The 21,184-nt window shown below is 44.5% G+C and overlaps 1 protein-coding gene across 1 annotated transcript; it reads left to right on the top strand.

The window, feature by feature from the left end:
• Positions 1-1,662: 1,662 nt before the first annotated feature.
• TNFAIP6 (TNF alpha induced protein 6) lies at positions 1,663-19,301 on the top strand. Its single transcript, XM_063161341.1, has 6 exons — positions 1,663-2,035; positions 11,125-11,262; positions 12,505-12,666; positions 16,596-16,824; positions 17,750-17,790; positions 18,083-19,301. Exons 1-6 carry the CDS (start codon positions 1,939-1,941, stop codon positions 18,235-18,237), a joined length of 822 nt encoding a protein of 273 aa, XP_063017411.1. The 5' UTR covers positions 1,663-1,938; the 3' UTR covers positions 18,238-19,301.
• Positions 19,302-21,184: the final 1,883 nt, after the last annotated feature.

Here is a 21,184-nt window from a genome sequence, read left to right as displayed (position 1 = left end):
AAAATGAGCCCCACTTTTGCATTTTGGGGGAAAAATTCTTCCTGGCAAGAGTGCCCAGGCCAACAACAGAAAAGGAGTCCTGGAAGCCCTTAAAGTCCAATTTTTGCATCTTGGGGGAAAATTCTTCCTGGCAAGGGTGCTCAGGCCTTGGCAGAGCTGCCCAGGGAGGTTTGCAGTGCCCATCCCTGGAGGTGTCCCAGGAATTCTGGAGGTGGCACTCAGGACAAGGTGGGCATGGGCACAGCTGGGACTCTGACCTTGGAGGGTTTTTCCAACCTCAGAGATCCTGGGATTGTGTAGAGCAGAAAACAAGCACAGATAAAGCACCAGGCCTGGAAGTTCAGCATCCACCACGTGAGGGCTGGGGTGGTGAGGAACCTTGCTCAGTGGCACAACTCATCTGAGTGGGCACAGACACCTCCACCCTTCCCTTCCCTTTCCATCCATGCCATGCTGCTGAGTGTTTGTCTGGTGATGAGCACAGCTCTGTGCACAGCCCCTGACTCAGGAGCTGTGTTAGCACAACTGCAGGGCAGAGCTTTCCAGGGGCAGAGCTTTCCAAGGGCTGCTCGTGAGCGTGGAGCCCAGGGCATTTTCCACCCCTGTCCCCCTCCCAGGCTGCAGGAGCAGCTGCAGGAGGCAGGGGCAGCCAGGAGGAGGGCAGGCAGCTGTCAGCCTGTGAATCAGCCCCTGCTCCCTGCTCTGGAGGGGAGCTCTGGGCTCCCACTGCAGAACAAAGAGCAGCTGCTTCTGACACTGGCAGCTTCACTGTGGTGGGGGAGTGGGATCTGCAATTACAGATCCTGTGTAGGGAAACTGAACTCAAACAATCCGTGGAAAACATTCTCTCCTGCCTCCTTTCATTGATCAGGTCGCTGTGAAAGTAGACCCACTGAGAAAATGAGTCCTCTAGGAAAATAAACCGTAATTTTCTGTAAAAGGAGAGCCAAAACCCTTCCTGATGGCAGCTGCAGGGGGGGCATTGCTGGATTTAGAAAGGCTGCCAGGAGTAGAATTGTACCAAAAGGTTTGGTTCTTTTACACGGGGTGACAGGGGAGAAACATCCCAAACTTTAGACTGATTTATTTAAAATTAACACAAAAATGCATTTTCACAGAACCCAGGAGCTCCAATTCTTTGGGTTCCAAGGGTGTTTCAGGAAGGTATGGGATTAAATGAGGATGAGAGGGAGTGTGTGGGATCTCTTGAATGAGAGAATGTTGAAATGGGGATGAGGGGGAGTGTGTGGGATCCCTTGAAGGACAGAATGTTGAAATGAGGATGAGGGGGAGTGGGTGAATGTGTGGGATCCCCTGAAGGAGGGAATATTTCAATGGGGATTAGAGGGATGTGTGGGATCCCTTGAAGGAGGGAATGTGTCAGTGGGGATCAGAGGGAGTGTGTGGGATCCCTTGAAGGAGGGAATATTTCAGTGGGGATTAGAGGATGTGTGGGATCCCTTGAAGGAGGGAATGTTTCAGTGGGGATTAGAGGGATGTGTGGGATCTCCTGAAGGAGGGAATGTTGAAACAAGGACGAGGGGGAGTGTGTGGGATCCCGTGGCTGCTGTAACTGTGGGAGTGGAGCACTCCCAGCAGAAGAGGCTGGCTCCTGGTTTCATTGTGCGGGATTCGAAGGCAGCGAGCGCTGAGGAAGGAGCAGAGCTTGGCTGGGCAGTGTCTGTGTGTGCCGCAGCACTGAGGGACGGCATGGGACGGGACGGGAAGGATTCTTGGCCAGGCCGGGAAGGAGCAGAGCCAGCCGTGAGTCACCGCAGCCACCGCAGAGGTTGGGTAAGAAGCGCAGCAGCACAATTGGAGCAGCCCCGTGACCTCAGAGCCGAGCTGTGTATTTAAGATCTGGCTCGCAGATGTTGCGGGAGGCTGGGGCAGCGCGGAGCGGCCGGCAGAGGCACAGAGGACACCGCCAGCCCCGGGATGCTCGCACTGCTGCTGCTCTCTGCCCTGCTCTGGCACCGGGCTGCAGCCTGGGGCCTCGGGAAGGATGGCGTGCTGCACAACTCCATCTGGCTGGGTAAGGAACCATCCCTTCATCACCCATCCTGGGCTGCAGCATCGCTGTGCCTGCCCGGCAGGGCAAGGAGGGGAGGATGGCGTGCTGCAAACTCCATCTGGCTGGGTAAGGAACCATCCCTTCATCGCCCAGCCTGGGCTGCAGCATCGCTGTGCCTGCCCTGGGGAGGATGGCGTGCTCTAAACTCCATCTGGCTGGGTAAGAAACCATCCCTTCATCGCCCACCCTGGGCTGCAGCATCGCTGTGCCTGCCCTGGGGAGGATGGCGTGCTGCACAGCTGCATCTGGCTGGGTAAGAAACATCACCCACCCTGGGCTGCAGCATGGCTGTGTCTGCCCAGCAGGGCAAGGAGGGGAGGATGGCGTGCTGCAAACTCCATCTGGCTGGGTAAGGAACCATCCCTTCATCGCCCAGCCTGGGCTGCAGCATGGCTGTGTCTGCCCAGCAGGGCAAGGAGGGGAGGATGGCGTGCTGCAAACTCCATCTGGCTGGGTAAGGAACCATCCCTTCATCGCCCAGCCTGGGCTGCAGCATCGCTGTGCCTGCCCTGGGGAGGATGGCGTGCTGCAAACTCCATCTGGCTGGGTAAGGAACCATCCCTTCATCGCCCAGCCTGGGCTGCAGCATCGCTGTGCCTGCCCGGCAGGGCAGGGATGAGCACCCAGCAGCACAAACCTCAGCTGGGCATTGACACCAGTGTTTATCCGCACTGACATTCCTTGAAATCGCTTTAGCTGAATAGCAGCTGTCACCTTTTACAAGCTTACTATGCGTACATTTTCACTGTACTGCAGGAAAAGTATTTATTTATTCATTTCATCTGAATGTATTTTCCCGCAGGAAAAGTTATTAATTAATTAATTTATTAATTTATTAATTTATTTAGAAAGGTAATTATAGAACACATAACCTGAATGCATGTTCTTGCAAGAAAAGTTATTTATTTCTTTTAAAAGGTAATTATAGAACATTTCATCTGAATGTATGTTCCTGCAGGAAAAGCTATTTATTTCTTTTTAAAAAATAATTATTAAATATATAATCTGAATGCATGTTCCTGAAGGAAAAGTTATTTATTTATTTATTTATTTATTTAAAAAGGTAATTATAGAGCATTTCATCTGAATGTATGTTCCTGCAGGAAAAGTTATTTATTTATTTTAAAAAGTAATTATTAAATATATAATCTGAATGCGTTTTCCTGAAGGAAAAGTTATTTATTTATTTATTTTGTTTGTTTATTTATTTATTTATTTTAAAAGGTAATTATAGAGCATTTCATCTGAATGTATGTTCCTGCAGGAAAAGTTATTTATTTATTTTAAAAAGTAATTATAAAATATATAATCTGAATGCGTTTTCCTGAAGGAAAAGTTAGTTATTTATTTATTTGTTGTTTATTTATTTATTCTAAAAGGTAATTCTGAAACGTTTCATCTGAATGTATGTTTCTGCAGAAAAAGTTATTTATTTATTTTAAAAGGTAATTATAGAGCATTTCATCTGAATGTATGTTCCTGTAGGAAGAGTTATTTATTTATTTTAAAGGGTAATTATAGATCATTTCATCTGAATGTAAATTCCTGTAGGAAAAGTTATTTATTTATTTTAAAAGGTAATTATAGAGCATTTCATCTGAATGTATGTTCCTGCAGCAAAAGTTATTTATTTATTTAAAAAAGTAATTATAAAATATATAATCTGCATTTTCCTGCAGGAAAAGTTATCTATTTATTTTAAAAGGTAATTATAGAACGTTTCATCTGAATGCATTTTCCTGCAGTGGGAGGTAAAGTGAAAACTGCCTTCATTAAATAACAGTGGCTTTGTTTTGAGGGAAAAGGAGCCTGAAAAGAAACATTTGCCAAAGGAATGAATTGCTTTCTGCATGAACATACTTCCCATGCCCGGGTCCTGCATGCGAAGCTCAATGATGTGGAAATAACAGTGATAACATTTCCTGGCTCTCTGGAAAAGCGCAGAAACGGGGATGCTCGGGCTGTTCACGTCCTTTGGGGAAGGTTTCAAAAGGGCAAGACAAAAATGCTGTGGGAAGGTTTCTGGTGCCTCCAGAGGGTCTCCAGAGCTCTGAGGGCTCTTTTATAGCTGACTGTAATTATCCATTGCAGCAGAGAGCTAACTCAGCCCAGAGCCTGCCAGGGCATGCCACAATCAAGGCACGCACCGAGTGCTCTGTTTTCCAGACAAATCCTTCCAAATCCCCCATCCCCACTGAGTGCTGTGGATTTCCCTGAGGATTTCCAGGAATCCCTGGAGCTCGCAGTGCTCAGGTGTCTCATGAGCCACCACCACGTGGCTCCAGCCCCTCTCAGAGGAGCCTGCAAAGCACCAGGAGCACAAACGAGGCACAGAAAGGATCTTTTTCCATTTGGCTGCTCTTTTGGTTTGGAAAGACAGGGACCTGCAAAGGAAGGCAGGAGCCTGCCCTGAAATGGAGAATGTAAACCCCCTCCCTCTGAATTGCTATAAATTTTAAATTTAGGGGCTCTCAGGCAAAAAATATGGGAGCAGGAAATAACAATAAGTTATATAAGTTTTATGTGGTGTGTGTGTGTGTGAGTGTGTATATAAAAAACATATATGGTTATATAAGTCATATATCATATATATGTTATATAGAACTAATATAAGTTATTAAGGAATAACAAATAAGCTCTTTAATAGGGAAGAAAATAAAAGGTAAAAGAAACAAATATACATATATAAATTATATGTATAAAAATTATATATATATGTATATATATATGTATATGTATATGTATATATATATAGATATATATATATAGATATATATATAGATATGTATATATGTGTATATATATATGTGTATATATGCATATATGCTAAGGGTTTGTGGAGGAAAAAGATAAAATGTAAATTTTCCTGAATTTTGGGTTTGGTTCTTTATCAGAAGAGGAGAAAAGCAAAGCTCAGATGTCACTGTGCATCCCCAGCTTTTATTCCACTGATGCTCGAGCACAGTGAGGCTGAGGTTGGGGTGACTTCCTTTACTATTCAAGTTATTTTATTTTAAATGCAAAGAAGCATGAACTGGATGGCTGCGAATTTGCCAATTTTATCTTCATTTATATACAGAGTCGCTGAATTCCATTGGTGATTGAATTAACTGCACTCTGAGGTTCATTGCATTTAGTGACCCAAACCAACACTGACAGAGTCAGAACAAAACCTGACACCCTGTGGGTCAGGGTGCTGGCAGCAGCCCCACTGGAATTGTGGCTGCAGAGCTCCTGCAGGGTCAGGGGTGGTTCTGCTGGAGCAGGGATCCTGGAGAATCCCATTGGAATTGTGGCTCAGCCCTCCTGCAGGGCCAGGGGTGGTTCTGCTGGAGCAGGGATCCTGGAGAATCCCTTGGGAATTGTGGCTGCAGAGCTCCTGCAGGGTCAGAGGTGGCTCTGCTGGAGCAGGGATCCTGGAGAATCCCATAGGAATTGTGGCTGCAGAGCTCCTGCAGGGCCAGGGGTGGTTCTGCTGGAGCAGGGATCCTGGAGAATCCCTTGGGAATTGTGGCTGCAGAGCTCCTGCAGGGTCAGGGGTGGTTCTGCTGGAGCAGGGATCCTGGAGAATCCCTTGGGAATTGTGGCTGCAGAGCTCCTGCAGTGTCAGGGCTGGTTCTGCTGGAGCAGGGATCCTGGAGAAGGGTGCAGTGTCCCTCTGAAGATCCTGTGGAAGAGGCAGCTGCTGTTCCTCTGGGCAATCCAGTGCAGAAGCTGTGCTGGTGTTCCAGAATCCCCAGATTATATCCAGGCAGGAATGCCTGGCTCCTCCCCCTGGGCTCACATCTCCCAATGGGATGCTGCAGTTCTTATCAGCCTTGCAGGGACATTCAATGGCTGTTATCAGCAGACGTTTTATCAGCCCTGCAGTGACATTCAATGGCTGTTATCAGCAGACGTTTTATCAGCCCTGCAGTGACATTCAATGGCCTCTTATCAGCAGATGTCCCGCCAGAGGGAGGAGTGATTATGGAGGAGATAAGAAAATTGCTCTTTTAGTGGCTCCTCTTTCCCCTCAAAGCTCGGGCCCTGCCTGTTGTGCCTCACAATTCCTGAGGCTCCAGGAAAGAGCAGCCTGGCAGCTCCAGGCTCCACCTCTGCTGGTCAGAAATTTGGGATAACAGCCATCATTTGAGCAGTTTCGTGAACTGAAGGCAAATCTCTTAAAATGCTTTAAAATGGAGTAACTGTGTGCTAATTGGAATGCATCATAAAATTCTGTTTGGCTACACCCCCAAGCATTTAGCAGGAGAGTAAATAAAAATAATCCAGGGGGTAAAAAACCTGATGGCTTTTGCTAAGTAAACAAACCGAAATAGAAATGCACCATCTTGTGTAAGTGCAGCAATAACGTTACTGAAATGAACCTCGGAGTGCAGTTAATTCAATCACCAATGGAATTCAGCGACTCTGTATATAAATGAAGATAAAATTGGCAAATTCGCAGCCATCCAGTTCATGCTTCTTTGCATTTAAAATAAAATAACTTGAATAGTAAAAGGAGTCACCCCACCCTCAGCCTCACAGTGCTCAAGCATCAGTGGAATAAAAGCTGGGGATGCACAACAGTGACATCTGAGCTTTGCTTTTCTTCTCTTCTGATAAAGAACCAAACCCAAAATTCAGGAAAATTTTCATTTTATCTTTTTCCTCCATAAACCCGTAGCATTCATATATATAAAAAATAAAATATATAATAAATATATAAATAATATATATATTATTTTATATATTTTATATATACACATAATTATATATGATATATTATCTATACATGAGTATATATTAATATATAATTATGTATATTTATATATCTAATATATAATATGATGTATATAATAGACATTATAAATATACAAAGATATTAAAATATTTTTTATATATAATGCTTTTTTATTTATGTTTTTTATATATATATATAAAAATCATATAAAATCTTGAATTGCCGTGACTCTGGAAATCTCAGTGGCAGCTCTGAGAGCTCAGGGAATACAATCTGTGGTTTCCAGTCCCCTTCCCTGGGCTCTGCAAGGATCAATAATGGGCATTTCAGGCTTCCAGGCCACTGATTGATGTTTTCATGCCCAGAACTGAGAACAAACTCTTGTGGAATTTAAAACTTTAAGAAGTTTAAAAAAGAAATTAAAAACTTTCAGAAATTCTTCAGAACTTTTGTCCCCAGTCCTTGTCCCTCACACTGTGCTTTAAAAACTTCAATGTGTTGAATATTCTAAGAAAATCAACACAATTTTCTGTGCCTCAGACATTTCCAGGACCATTTCTTGCTGCCTTCTGCAGATCCTTCCCCAGTCTGATAAACACAGAAAACATGGGAAAAAAATCATCCCAACTCTAAATTGTCATCTGAGAAATGTGGGAAATGGATTTATAGAAAATTTAATTATGCTTATATTGTATTGTAATTAAAAATTTGCTAGCTTGTAATTATAATAACGTGAGTTATAACATCTGTGTTGTCTCACCCTTCTCATGAGACTAAAAACAGAATAAAAGTTTTTAAAATGCCTCTGAGTCAGAAAAGGGCATAATCCAACAAGAAAGAATAAAAACATAATTTATACATCAAGCAAACTATCAGCTTTTTATCATCTGCACCTGTAAATACAAATTTACAATAAAAATAAAAATGAAAATATTTGCGGAGCCTGCAGGCAGGCCCAGCTCTGAGCTGGCTCCTGGGGGACTCAGGGATTCCCAAGCCCACATTCCCAGCCCTGCACACACACACTGAGCTGATTTATCTTGATTTCTCATGGGCTCAGCCATGACAGACTGCTGAGTGACTGAAAACTAATACTTCCTGTGAATAAATCAAAAGTTATGCTTCTGCTTTTCTGCTTTGCTTGCTTTTAGCCATGCAGATTTCCCAATTTACCAACCTAAACCAAATGTTTGGGTGACTTTGGCTAATGCTTCAGGTTTAGATACCAAATGTTTGTCCCACACAGCCCCCAAAAAACCATTTTCCACCTGTTTAAATGGAGTGCCAGTGGGTGTTTGGGCAATGCCAAAAGATAATTTAAAGCTGTAGCAGGCACATTTATGGGCTCATCCCAAATCATCTTTGGATTGTGGTGGAGGCATGGGAACAGTGGTTCCTCACCTTCCCCAGGCATCTTCTGAGCCTCAAGCACTGGAGATCCTTGGCTCCATGTCCATGACCTGTTGTGTAAAATTGAATTATCCAGGCAAAGATCCATCTTTAGTTAAGGATGCTACTCCCTGTCACAGTATATTTAAAAATCAGGCCTCATGAATGAATTCCTATGAATAAATTCTTAATTAAAAAGGTATTTTAGTACCAGAACATGCCACAGTCCCCCAGCTGTGGGTTGTTAGGCTCCTTCAGGAAGGTTTTTCCATGGAGGAGCAGTTATCCCATGGCAGTGATATTCCCAGGGATGCTGCAGAGGGAGGCTCTCCCTCTCCTCAGACTGCTATCAGCAACATGATTTATTTTTTTGGGCACAAAACCCACCCTGGCAAACACCATTCTGTGTCTATTAAGGGCTCTCACCATTCCCAACCACAATTCAGAGGCTTTTTTAAAACCCTCCCCTAACCCAGCCAAAATCACCAACCCCAAGCGTGTCCCTAGAAAATACATTCTTTATTTTTATGCTGCAAGTAACTGCTGTAAAAATCCTGCTTTCCTTATTTCCTCAGCCACGTTGCAAACAGCCATTCCTCTCAGATTCTGCTAAATAGAAGTGAGACCTAAACAAAAAACCCCTCAGATGAGACATGCAGATTGCTGCTGAGACAGATTTCCATACATATGGCACCAGACAAGCTCAACATGCAAAGATTGTAAAACTTGCAGCAGCCCTGGCAGTTTCTAGGTTTCCTTGGAAAGCTGTTTTGTCTCGGGATTGCCGTGGCAAAGTAAAAAATAATGAAGAAATTGCTTTAATTTTCCGTGCAGCAGAAATGTCAGCCAGCAATTGTTCTGGTCCTGCCCTCTGTGACACACGCTCAGATATTTTTATTTGACATTTTCCCCCCTTTCATTCCTGCCTCTCCTCTCTCCAAGTAGCTGTGATTTCACTTCTCTGGAGATTCCAAACAAAGCTCTGATTCATCTTGCAGAGGCTCTGGGAGCTGCAGCCAGGAGGATGCTGTGAGAGGGATCCAGGAGGATTCCCCTGAGCCAGGCAGGGCACACAGGGCTGGGGGTGCTGGCCCAAACTGTCCCCAAACCTCTGCCCCTGCAGCATCCCAGGGGAGCTCTTGTTGATTTTCTGTTCTTCACAAACTCTCCAAGCACTCACTGGCTCTGGCATAAACTTCTTCCACCCCAAATCCTGACTTTGGGTGTCACACATCCCTCTGGGGGTCACACACATCCCTTGGGATGTCACACACATCCCTGTGGGGTCACCAGGTCTGAGCTTTCCTGATGCTCCCTGCGTGAAACAGCTGAACATTTCCTCTTCACCTGTGTTATAGATACAGGAGAAATTAAAATATTGGCTTTAAAATATTAAAATATTGGCTTTTTGCAAATATTAAAATGGATTGTGTATGTATAATGGTAAAGTAACTTTGTTCTAAAGATTTAGTTTTTATTTCTGTTGTTGATTAAGCATAGACATGGTAGTAAAGTTCTCAGAAGGCTGATATATTATATTATATTATATTATATTATATTATATTATATTATATTATATTATATTATATTATATTATATTATATTATATTATATTATATTATATTATATTATATTATATTATATTATATTATATTATATTATATTATATTATATTATATTATATTGTATTATATTATATTATATTACTAGACTAAAACTACACTAAAGAGAAAGGATGCATCAGAAGGTTAGAAAAGAATAAATAATAAAAAATCCCGTGACTCCTCAGAGAGTCACTCACAGCTGGCCATGATTGGCCATTAAGTTAAAAGAATTCACATGGAACCAATCAAACATTTGCCTGTTGGTAAACAGTGTCCAAGCCACATTACAAAGCAGCAAAACACAGGAGCAGCAATCAGAGAATTATAGTTTTCGTTCCTCTCTGAGGCTTCTCAGCTTCCCAGGAGAAAATCCTGAGCAAAGAGGATGTCTTGGTTTCAAAAGCCAGGTGTCTGGTAAGGAAGGCAGGAGCCTCCCCTGAAATGGAGAATGTAAACACCCCCCGTCCCCTTTTCCAACTTGCTATAAATTTTAAATTAAGGGGCTCTCAGGCAAAAAATACGGGAGCAGGCAATAACAGTTCTTTAATAGGGAAGAAAATAAAAAGATAAAATGAACAATGCAGTGAACCAAACCAACACTGACAGAGTCAGAACCCAACCTGACACCCTGTGGGTCAGGGTGTTGGCAGCAGCCCCACGGGAATTGTGGCTGCAGAGCTCCTGCAGTGTCAGGGGTGGTTCTGCTGGAGCAGGGATCCTGTAGAAAGGGTGTAGTGTTTATACATTATATATACCACATATTATATGATATATGATATATGATATTATATATTATATATTATATTGCATATATACTATAGTATGCTATATACACTATAGTATAATACATAATATATACTATATGTAATATGTAGTATAGTACATTATATACTATATACTATACCATATTCCATATTATATATACTATAGTATATATAATATATATATGCTCCCTCTGAAGATCCAGGGGCAGAGGCAGCTGCTGTTCCTCTGGAGAATCCAGTGCAGAAGCCGTGCTGGTGTTCCAGAATCCCCAGATTATATCCAGGCAGGAATGCTTGGCTCCTCCCCCTGGGCTCACATCTCCCAGTGGGATGCTGCAGTTCTTATCAGCCTTGCAGTGACATTCAATGGCTGTTATCAGCAGATGTCCCCCCAGAGGGAGGATTGGTTGTGCAAGAGATAAGGAAAATGCCCACTTGACAGAAGACAGCTGCCATACAGATGGCAATAGAATACAATTTGCTTGACCATCCAGGACAGAGGATTTTTCAGGAAGCACGATGGTGGCAGAGGTGAGAGCTGACGCGGTGTCCCCGTCCCTGTCCCCGCAGAGCGGGCGGCCGGCGTGTACCACCGCGAGGCGCGCTCCGGCAAGTACCGTCTGACGTTCGCCGAGGCCAAGGCCGTGTGCGAGTATGAGGGAGGACACCTGGCCACGCTGCAGCAGCTGGAGGCAGCCCGGAAAATAGGTCTGGAAAACACAGGGCTCCTCACAGGGCTCCTTCTGAGGGGGCTGGGTGGGTGTTGTCATTTCTGTCCCGAGCTCTGGGGCTCTTTGGAAACTCCGTGGGTTTTTGGTAAGGAGCAGGAGGAGTGCCAGGGTGTCCCCACCCTCCCAGCCAGGAATTCCCAATTCCCAATATCCCATCCATGCCTGCCCTCTGGCACTGGGAGCCATTTCCTGGCTCCTGTCCCTCCATCCCTTGTCCCCAGTCCCTCTCAGCTCTCCTGGAGCCCCTTCAGGCCCTGCCAGGGGCTCTGAGCTCTGCCTGGAGCCTTCCCTGCTCCAGGGAACATTCCCAGCTCTCCCAGCTTGGCTCCAGCCCTGGGAGCACCTCCCTGACCTCCTCTGGACTTGCTCCAACCACTTTTATTTCCATCAGGATATTTTGTCTGCAAGGGAATGAGTTCTGTGCTTGAAGTGAAAAGTGAGAGCTCCCCTGCATTTCCAGCTGATTCCTAAGAAGTTCTTCATTCATTCAGAGCACTGGGAAAACAATGGAAAATATCCTCCACTCCAGACATTTTTTCACTCTGCTGTTGAGTCAGGAGCTGGCTCCCAGCAGCAGCACATGTGAAAAGGGCACTTTTGTTTCTTCTGAGGAGCTCTGAGCCCTGAGATGCCACAAATATGTTCCAGCTCCTCTCCATGAAAACATTGGATGGGTCTCTACAACATTGCATTCTTTGGCTATCGGTGCTGAGTTCTCAGCCACAAAATGCATTAAGGGGATCTTTTTGTTTGGCAAGAAATCCCCGAGGCATTTCAGGTATTTAAATTTAAATTGAAAGTGTTTTAAGCAAATGCTTGGGGATTTTAGCCGTCTGTAGTATTTTATTTATTTTTAGAACTTCATGCTGAGAACCCTTGAGATGGGATTGAGTAAATTTGTCTGACTTCAAAAGGGAAACAGAAAACACCCTTGGAAAACTCATCCAATGGCTAATTTGATTACAAGTGCTGGTGGAGCACTTAAACCTGACTGTGCAGTCCATCTGCATTTGATTTGGGGCTTCAGATGAAGAACCAGTAATCACATTGTGGAGAACACAATTCAGTTTTACCCTCTGCATTTAAAATTATCCTCTCAACGTCCTGTTCTCCCCTTTAGCTCAATTTCCATCAGGCCCATCACAGCCAGGCCATTGAGTGAGACTTGGTGCAATAAGAGCAGCGCAGTTCTGACCATTTTCTGCCTCCTTTGCTGTAGGTTTCCACGTGTGTGCTGCAGGCTGGATGGCCAAGGGCAGAGTTGGTTATCCCATAGTGAAAGCTGGAGCCAACTGTGGCTTTGGCAAGACTGGGATTGTTGATTATGGGATTCGCCTCAACAGGAGCGAGAGGTGGGACGCCTACTGCTACAACCCCAACGGTGAGGAGAACCACAGGGCTGTCCTTCTGTCCTCTTCTGTCCTCTTTTGCATTTAGTCCAAAATTTATCTGAATAATCTGAGGGCTTTCTGCCCGTAATCTGAGGATTCTGCCCAAAAACAGGGTAAATTTAGGGTTAAACCTTCTTTTTTTTGGTCTGAGATGGAACAGCTCTGAAAGTGAATGCCCTGCCTGGGACTGGCATTTTTAGGAGGACTGAGAAACCATGGGGCTGTCCTTCTGTCCTCTTCTGTCCTCTTCTGTCCTCTTTTGCATTTAGCCACAATTTATCTGTATAATCTGAGGGCTTTCTGCCCGTAATCTGAGGTATTCTGCCTGCAACAGGGTAAATTTAGGGTTAAACCTTCTTTTTTTTGGTCTGAGATGCAACAGCTCTGAAAATGAATGCCCTGCCTGGGACTGGCATTCTTAGGAGGATTGGGCAACCATGGGGCTGTCCTTCTGTCCTCTTCTGCCCTCTTTTCTCCTCCTTCGTCCTCTTTTGCATCTAGCCCAAAATTTATCTGAATAATCTAAGGGCTTTCTGCCCATAATCTGAGGTATTCTGCCTGCAACAGGGTAAATTTAGGGTTAAACCTTCTTTATTATGTCTGAGATGGAACAGCTCTGAAAATGAATGCCCTGTCTGGGACTGGCATTCTTAGGAGGATTGTCCTGGGTGGACCTGGGAGGAATTGCTAAGGAGGAATTGTTCCCTGGGAGGGTGGAAAGGAGGGCCTGGCACAGGGTGCCCCTGGATCCCTGGCAGTGTCCCAGGCCAGGTTGGACACTGGGGCTTGGAGCAGCCTGGCACAGCGGGAGATGTCCCTGCCATGGCAGGGGTGGGATGGGATGAGTTTTAATGTCCCTTTCCATCCACACCATCCTGAAACTCTGTGATTCTCTGAGAGAAACTCCCACCAGATCAGAGCTCCAGCAGGACTGACAAGAGCCCAGCAGAGCCCTCCTGGTGTCCCTCCAGCCATCAGGGACAGGCAGAGGTGGCACAGGCAGGGCAGCAAAGCTCAGCCTGGCCCTGCTGCTCCCCATGGCACGCTCTCAGGCCGGGCCATGATGTCTGCACAGCTGTGCACACTTTGTTTGTGCTCCCAGGGCTGGGGCTTGTTTGTGTTCGTCAAATAGCTCCGTGGGGTGGGGGCCCTGCCAGATGTTCCACACAGAGCTGCAGGGACGCTCCTGCCCTCGGAATTTTGGCGTGGGACCCTTCCTTTGTCCGCTCTGGGCCACGGGGAATTGCTGTCCAGTTTGGTCAGAGCTCCAAAGGAAAGCAGAGCTGCCAAAAGTGCAGAGCCACGAGCCTGCAGCCCTGCAGGGCTCGGTGTGCAGGGGCTGTGCAGCTGGCTGGGCTGTCAGCAGGCAGGACACGAGCAGCTGAGGGGACAGGGACAAATCCCCGACAGAACTGAGCCTGTGCTCTGCTCCAGGAGGCCCAAGAGGGCAGGAGGAACTTGGGGAAGTGTTGGGGTGTTGGAAGTGTTCATCTCACCCAGCAGTGATCGTGGAATCATGGAATGGGCTGGGTTGGAAGGACATTGAAGCCCATCCAGTGCCACCCCTGCCATGCCAGGGACACAGGGACACTCCCACTGTCCCAGGCTGCTCCAGCCTGGCCTTGGGCACTGCCAGGGATCCAGGGGCAGCCCCAGCTGCTCTGGCAATCCCAGCCCAGCCAGGAATTCCCAGTTCCCAGTGTCCCACCCATCCCTGCCCTCTGGCACTGGGAGCCATTCCCTGGCTCCTGTCCCTCCATCCCTTGTCCCCAGTCCCTCTCAGCTCTCCTGGAGCCCCTTCAGGCCCTGCCAGGGGCTCTGAGCTCTGCCTGGAGCCTTCCCTGCTCCAGGGGAACATTCCCAGCTCTCCCAGCCTGGCTCCAGAGGGGCTCCAGCCCTGCAGCAGCTCCTGGCTCCTCTGGACTCTCCAGCAGTTTCAAGTCTTTCTTGTGTTGCAGCCCCTGAGCTCTCCAAGAGCTGAGCTGAGAAGTTCATGGACAATGTACAAACTCAGGGAGTTAATGGGAATAATCCATTTTATTGCTCCTAATTCCTGTGCCCTGAATGCCCTGACACAGCACCTCCCTCTCCCCAGCTCTAAACTGGGATAAATCCTAAATTCAGGCAGGAATTCCCAGTTTGGTCAGCCCCACTGCCAGGGATCTGGCAATTCCAAATGGCCACTGGATCAAAGCAGGAGTGGTGTTATCCCAAAGGGAATGTGGAGCAGCAGGAACAGCAGCAGTACAACAGCAGGGCTGTGATCACGAGCTGGTTTTTGTTTGAAACACTCTTGCAAGGGGTTTTTGAAGAAGAAAGGATGAACGTGAGTGTCAGTGTGACGTGCAAGTACAGCTGTAAAGCTGGAGAGAGCCAGAAATCCCAAATGCCTTTCACATAAAACACAGCTCTGGCCCCAAACCCACTGAAGGCAATGAAAGCTTTTCCTGTGAGTTCAGTGAGGTTTGGATCACGCCTCTTGCTTCCAAAATATCTCCTTCCAAAATCTGGGTGTCTAGGTTTGAAAAGCCAGGTGTCAGCTAAGGAAGGCAGGAGCCTCCCCTGAAATGGGAAATGTAAACCCCCTCTCTCTGAATTATTGTAATTTTGAAATTAAGGGGGGCTCTCAGTCAATGATATGGGAATAGGAATAACAGCTCTTTACTAGGAAAATTAAAAATACAAATATAATAGTACAAATAAAGAAAACAAAACATTGTCAGAGTCAGAGCATGCCCTGTCCCCCTGTGTGCCAGGGTGGTGTCCCAGCCCCATCCCATGGGGGCTCAGCCCTCCTGCAGTGCCAGCTGTGGCTCTGCTGCACCAGGGATCCTGCACAAGGGGGGAGTTTTCCTCTGCAGCTGCAGGGCTGCTGGAGATGGGCCTGGGCTCCTCTGGGAATGCAGGGCAGCACAAAGCTGCTCCTCTGGGAGTGCAGGGCAGCACAAAGCTGCTCCTCTGGGAGTGCAGGGCAGCGCAAAGCTGCTCCTCTGGGAATGCAGAGGGCACAAAGCTGCTCCTCTGGGAATGCAGGGGGCACAAAGCTGCTCCTCTGGGAATGCAGGCAGCACAAAGCTGCTCCTCTGGGAGTGCAGGGAGCACAAAGCTGCTCCTCTGGGAATGCAGGGCAGCACAAAGCTGCTCCTCTGGGAATGCAGGGAGCACAAAGCTGCTCCTCTGGGAATGCAGGGCAGCACAAAGCTGCTCCTCTGGCAATGCAGGGGGCACAGGCTGCTGTGCTGTCCCAAACCTCAGATTGTACCCAGGTAGGAATGCTTGGCTCCTCCCCTGGGCACAGCATCTCCCAATGGGATGATGGAATTGGATCAGCCATGCAGGGACACTCACTGGCCATGGACAGAAGATAATTAATAATTAATGGCCCATGGAAAGAAGAGATCTCCTGGAGGGAGGATTGGCTGTGGAACAGATAAAGAAAAACTGTCCCATGAACAGAAGAGAACTGCCCCACCTCTGACAGATGGTGATAGGATAAACCAAGTCATTAGTTATATTAAATAGCTCATTATATTCAATGGACAAAGCAATAGCTTATGGCGTTTTATTGGTACAAAATTAATGTCAATAATTAATTGGCAGGAATTTGTAACAAATTTTTAAGGCAAGAATGCTGCTCACTAAGGCTGCAAATATCCCTTATGTGTCTGTTTTATCAGTTTCCATGCTAACAGCCTTGCTTTCTTCCTTGCTGTAGATAAATTAATATTTTATCAATTTCTTCTTCTGCTAATTCAGTTGTTTGGCCTGCAGAGCAGCTGCTAAGCCCATCCACAAGAATCCTTGTCACTCTGGATGTCCCTGTGTGATTCCCTGCAGATCTCCAGCTCCAAGTGCCCAAAGACTCAAACCACGGCCAGAATTAAAACTCCAAATATCTCTGCTTTTACCTCCCCCTTAGGAAAAGAGTGTGGAGGAGTCTTCACAGATTCCAAACACGTTTTCAAGTCGCCAGGCTACCCGAACGAGTACGAGAACAACCAGGTGTGCTACTGGCACATCCGGGTCAGGTACGGGCAGAGGATCCACCTGCAGTTCCTGGAGTTTGATGTGGAGGATGACATTGCCTGCCAGGGTGACTTCCTGGAGGTCTACGACAGCTACGATGATGTCAATGGATTTGTGGGCAGGTAAAGCCTATTTAATGTGCAAATTTATGGTAGATTTGTCCCCCCTTCAGAAGAATGCTGTTTATTAAATATAAATTTTAACATTTATGTGATAAATGTAGAATATAGAATATAGAATATAGAATATAGAATATAGAATATAGAATATAGAATATGGAATATAGAATATGGAATATGGAATATAGAATGTATTATATATTGTCTATTATATATATAGTATTAAGTATATAGCATATATATAGTATATTATAATATATAGTATATTATTATATATACTATATTATATATAGTATATACTATATATACTATACATTCCAATATACAATTATTAATACTATATTAGTAGTATCATATAATTATTATTATATTATTACTATTTTATTAATAATAATAATAATAAAATACAATTATATATCATAATATACTATATATTATAATCTATATTATATAGTATAATAAACATACTATATATAGCATTTATATAATATAGACTATATATTACAATATACAATAATTATTAATACTATATCTATAGCATATTATTATTACTATATTATTAGTCATTATACAATATATTATAGAATACTATACATTATATATAATACATAATACATAATATATACTATATACTATATACTATATACTATATAATATATTTAATATATTTAATAGATAATATGTTATATTTAATATATATTATATATTATATTGCATATATACTATAGTATACTATATTCACTATAGTATATTACATAACATATACTATATATAATACATAGTATAGTACATTATATACTATATACTATAGCATATTACATACTATATATTATATAAATTATATATACTATAGTATATGATATACTATATACGATATATACTATGGTATGTTACATGCTTCAATCATCAGCATTTCCTATTTTTCCAGGTTTTGTGGAGATGAGTTGCCAGATGACATCATTAGCACAGGTAAATTATTTGCACTCTTTGTGGGAACTGAAAAAAACTTAAAACCCAAAACATATGTGACAAAAATTAAATACCCAAAATATATCTGGAAAAAAACCCTGAAATCAATTAAATTTTTTAAAATGGTAAAAAATTAAAATTAATTAATTAAATGAAGGAAATTAAAACTGCCCAAAAATATTTCTGGAAAAAACAAAATCGATGTGAAAACAATTTCAAAACCCCCAAAATGCCTGTGAAACCCCCCATTTTTCTGCCCCTCAGCCCATGAAATTTGATTTTTCCTGCACAGGGAACGTGATGACGCTGAAGTTCCTGACGGACGGCTCGGTGACTGCAGGAGGGTTCCAGATCCGCTATTCCGCCCTGGACACGCCCGCCCCAGCCAAAAATGCCTCTGCCCAGGGCAAAAACACCTTCCAGGCTGGGAAATTTGGGATTATGTGAGCAGAACTCCAGCCACAGAAAGGGGCTCTGGACTGAACACTGAAAAAAAATCAGATTTTTTTCTGACTTTTTTTTCATCTCTTTCTGAGATGTTTTCATTTCTCTTTCTGAATTTTTCTCCTTGCCTTTTCTATGTTTTGTAATAAACTACACTAGGAAATAAATTATAAAATATACTTACATGGATAATAGAGAATTATTTTTAGAATACAAGTACTGTAAAAATCAAAGAATTCATTGCTACCAAAGACTTTAAATTTATTTTTTTCTATATAAACTGCTCCTTCTCCTCATTTCTTGCACCACTTGAACAAACTTTTTGTGTGTCTGTCCTGATTATTTTAAAACTTAACAGGCTCTTCTCTCCTTGTTTCCCTTGATTTCCACCTATTTATTTTTTAGACTGTTGCTTTTTTTCCTGTTCTCTACACATTATTATATTTTTTTAATTAACTGGTCTTCTTGAACTGGAAGGGCCTTCAGTGTAAGGTTATTTTTAAGACAAAAATTAATCTTGTGGATGGCCTGGCAGCCACTAGGTGAAGATTGGGAAGCAGCACAGAGAGCACAGGATCAGCTGCATCCACATTTCCATTTTCCTGTCAGATACATGGGTTCTGTCAGGGTTTCCTCATCCAGAGAATGAAGTCCTTTCAAAAGAATTAAAGGAATGACTTGGTAAAGAGAATAAAAGTGCTGAGAGGAAGCAGCAGGAGGAACTTCTCACCAAGCACGCTCAGAAGACCCCGCCGAGGTGCTGGACCTTGTTTACATGGGTTTGAGACTGTTCTAGTTTAAATTACTGGATTTAAAATAATTTCAGAGTGTTCTAGTTGAAATTACTGAATTTAAAATAATTTCAGACTGTTCTAGTTTAAATTACTGAATTTAAAATCCTTTCAGACTCTTCTAGTTGAATCTGTTGAACTTAAATCCTTTCAGACTGTTCTAGTTGAAATTGCTGAATTTAAAATCCTTTAAGACTGTTGAAATTGCTGATTTTAAATCTTTCCCCAAATGTTTTTACCTGAAGCAGCATTAAAGCTACCTCTGGTCTAATCCCACCAAGCTTGCAGTCAGTTATTTTTGTTTCTTGCAAATGTAATTAATTGTGTTAATTTAAAGGAGTAAATAAGTTTTGTTTCTGAGTGTTTTCTTGACTCCAGCTCTGCTGAAATCTAATGCCCACTAAGAATTTTCCTGTGAATTCCATTTCCATTTCCAACAGCATTTGTATTCCTCATCACCTGAATTCATCAGGAATGGTTTTGTGTTGGAATGTGAAATGCAGGGACTCTCAGAACTTTGGGCCTGGAAGCCAAAGTTCAGAATTAAACACAGGATTTGATCTGAGACTTTGGAAAAGGCTCCCAAACTCTAGAAATGCCAAACTCTAGAAATGCTCCCAAACTCTAGGTGCTAGAAATGAGAATGTGGATTTACAGTTTAAAGCAGAGACGCATTAAGGTAGGAAGAGGAAAGTTTAGAGTTTTAGAGTTTAGGATATAGAAAAAATAAAAGCAGTTCCAGAGGTGAACAAGGAGTTTAGGATGCAGCACTGTGGGTTTGTGTGCCATAACATGAGTGGGTAAGAAAGCTCACGCACGAGTCCATAAGATGAAATATTTAAGGATTGGGCGAAAACCATAAATATCCTTGTTGGCAGCGCTTTATTGGTCAATAGATCCTTAAAAATTCCTGTAACTGAGGGTCTTGGGACCTTCTGAGCCCTGCAGTGAAGATGTGAGCCCAACTTACCCTGCCTGCCTATGTAGAATTAAAATAAACCACAACATTTAAAGCAACTCAGAGGTCCCATCTCAAACTCATTTGGAATTCCTTCACCAATCCCCGTAGTTTTGCACATGGAAGATCTTAGGCTAATCAGCCCCATTTTTGCTTTATTTCTTCTAATTTATTTAATTTCTGAGCTTCTACTGTCATTTCACTGGGGATATAATTTGGCTGTACTGAAGAACAACATTGCAGCTCCTCTCCTGGTTATTTCAAATACTTTATTCGCGCTCCACGAAACGAGTTTGGTATCACCCCATTTCTGGGATGCAACTATTTAAAATGTGCTTTTTAATCCTGCCACCTTGTGTTCACGGCGCCTGTTGTACAACAGCATTCCTATTTTCCAGGATCAGCCACAGCGCTCGTCCACAGGGAAGAGAATAAGGAAAAGCACGGGGAGAATGTCAATATTTTATTTATGACCTCGGCGTGGAGTTTTTGTTGTTGTCTCTTTAACTGGGAATAGACAGGTCTTGGATGGATAGGGATGAGAATCAGGGAACATTTGGAATCCCCATGGGATAATTTTTGGGGAAGAAATCCAGGAGAGCCAGTCCCGCTGGGCATGTCCGGTGGCACAGGGAAGCCCTGGAGGTGACAGAGCCCCAGCCATGGCCCGGCTCTGTCCCGGAGCTCCAGGGCTTTCCAATTTGGGGTTCGGGATTTCCCATTTCACCCCAGAGAACTCCGGGAATTCCGGCTTGTGCTCGCACGGAGCTGGCGCTCATTTGCAGTCATTAATTAGGGATTTGACCTCACGTGCTTCCTCCCGCGGGTCACCTCCGGCCTCGTGACCGGGGACGGGAGCCCGGGAACGGCCGGGGCGTGTTTAGGTGGGAAATTAGGGAAAGGCTCTCTCAGCACAGCGTGGGCTGGCCCTGACCAGGCTCTCCGCGGAACGCTCACGGCCCCGAGGCCGCCAGAGCTCCGGGAGCGTTTGGACAGCGCTCTCAGGGTGGATTATCGGGCAGGGCCGGGAGGCGGCCATGGATGATCGCCCTTTTCCGCCGTTATTCCCGGATCCCGGCACCCGCGGGCCGCGCCGCCCGCTCCTCCCTCAGCGCCGGGCCGGGCCCGCCCCCCGCGCGGCCTCGCCCTTCCCGCCGCGCCTCCTCCAATCAGCGGCGAGGGGCGGGGCTGCCGCTGGGCG

This window comes from Melospiza melodia, chromosome 8, assembly GCF_035770615.1.
Source record: "Melospiza melodia melodia isolate bMelMel2 chromosome 8, bMelMel2.pri, whole genome shotgun sequence".
Lineage (NCBI taxonomy): Eukaryota > Metazoa > Chordata > Aves > Passeriformes > Passerellidae > Melospiza > Melospiza melodia.
Note: the sequence above shows the minus strand (reverse complement) of the source record. Positions and strands in the feature narration are given on the sequence as shown.

Coding starts and splice junctions, on each gene's coding strand:
- TNFAIP6 (XM_063161341.1), top strand. CDS start 1,939: ATGCTCGCACTGCTGCTGCTCTCTGCCCTGCTCTGGCACCGGGCTGCA. Junction 2,036..11,124: donor GCACAACTCCATCTGGCTGG/GTAAGGAACCAT, acceptor CTGTCCCCGCAG/AGCGGGCGGCCGGCGTGTAC. Junction 16,825..17,749: donor GTCAATGGATTTGTGGGCAG/GTAAAGCCTATT, acceptor CTATTTTTCCAG/GTTTTGTGGAGATGAGTTGC.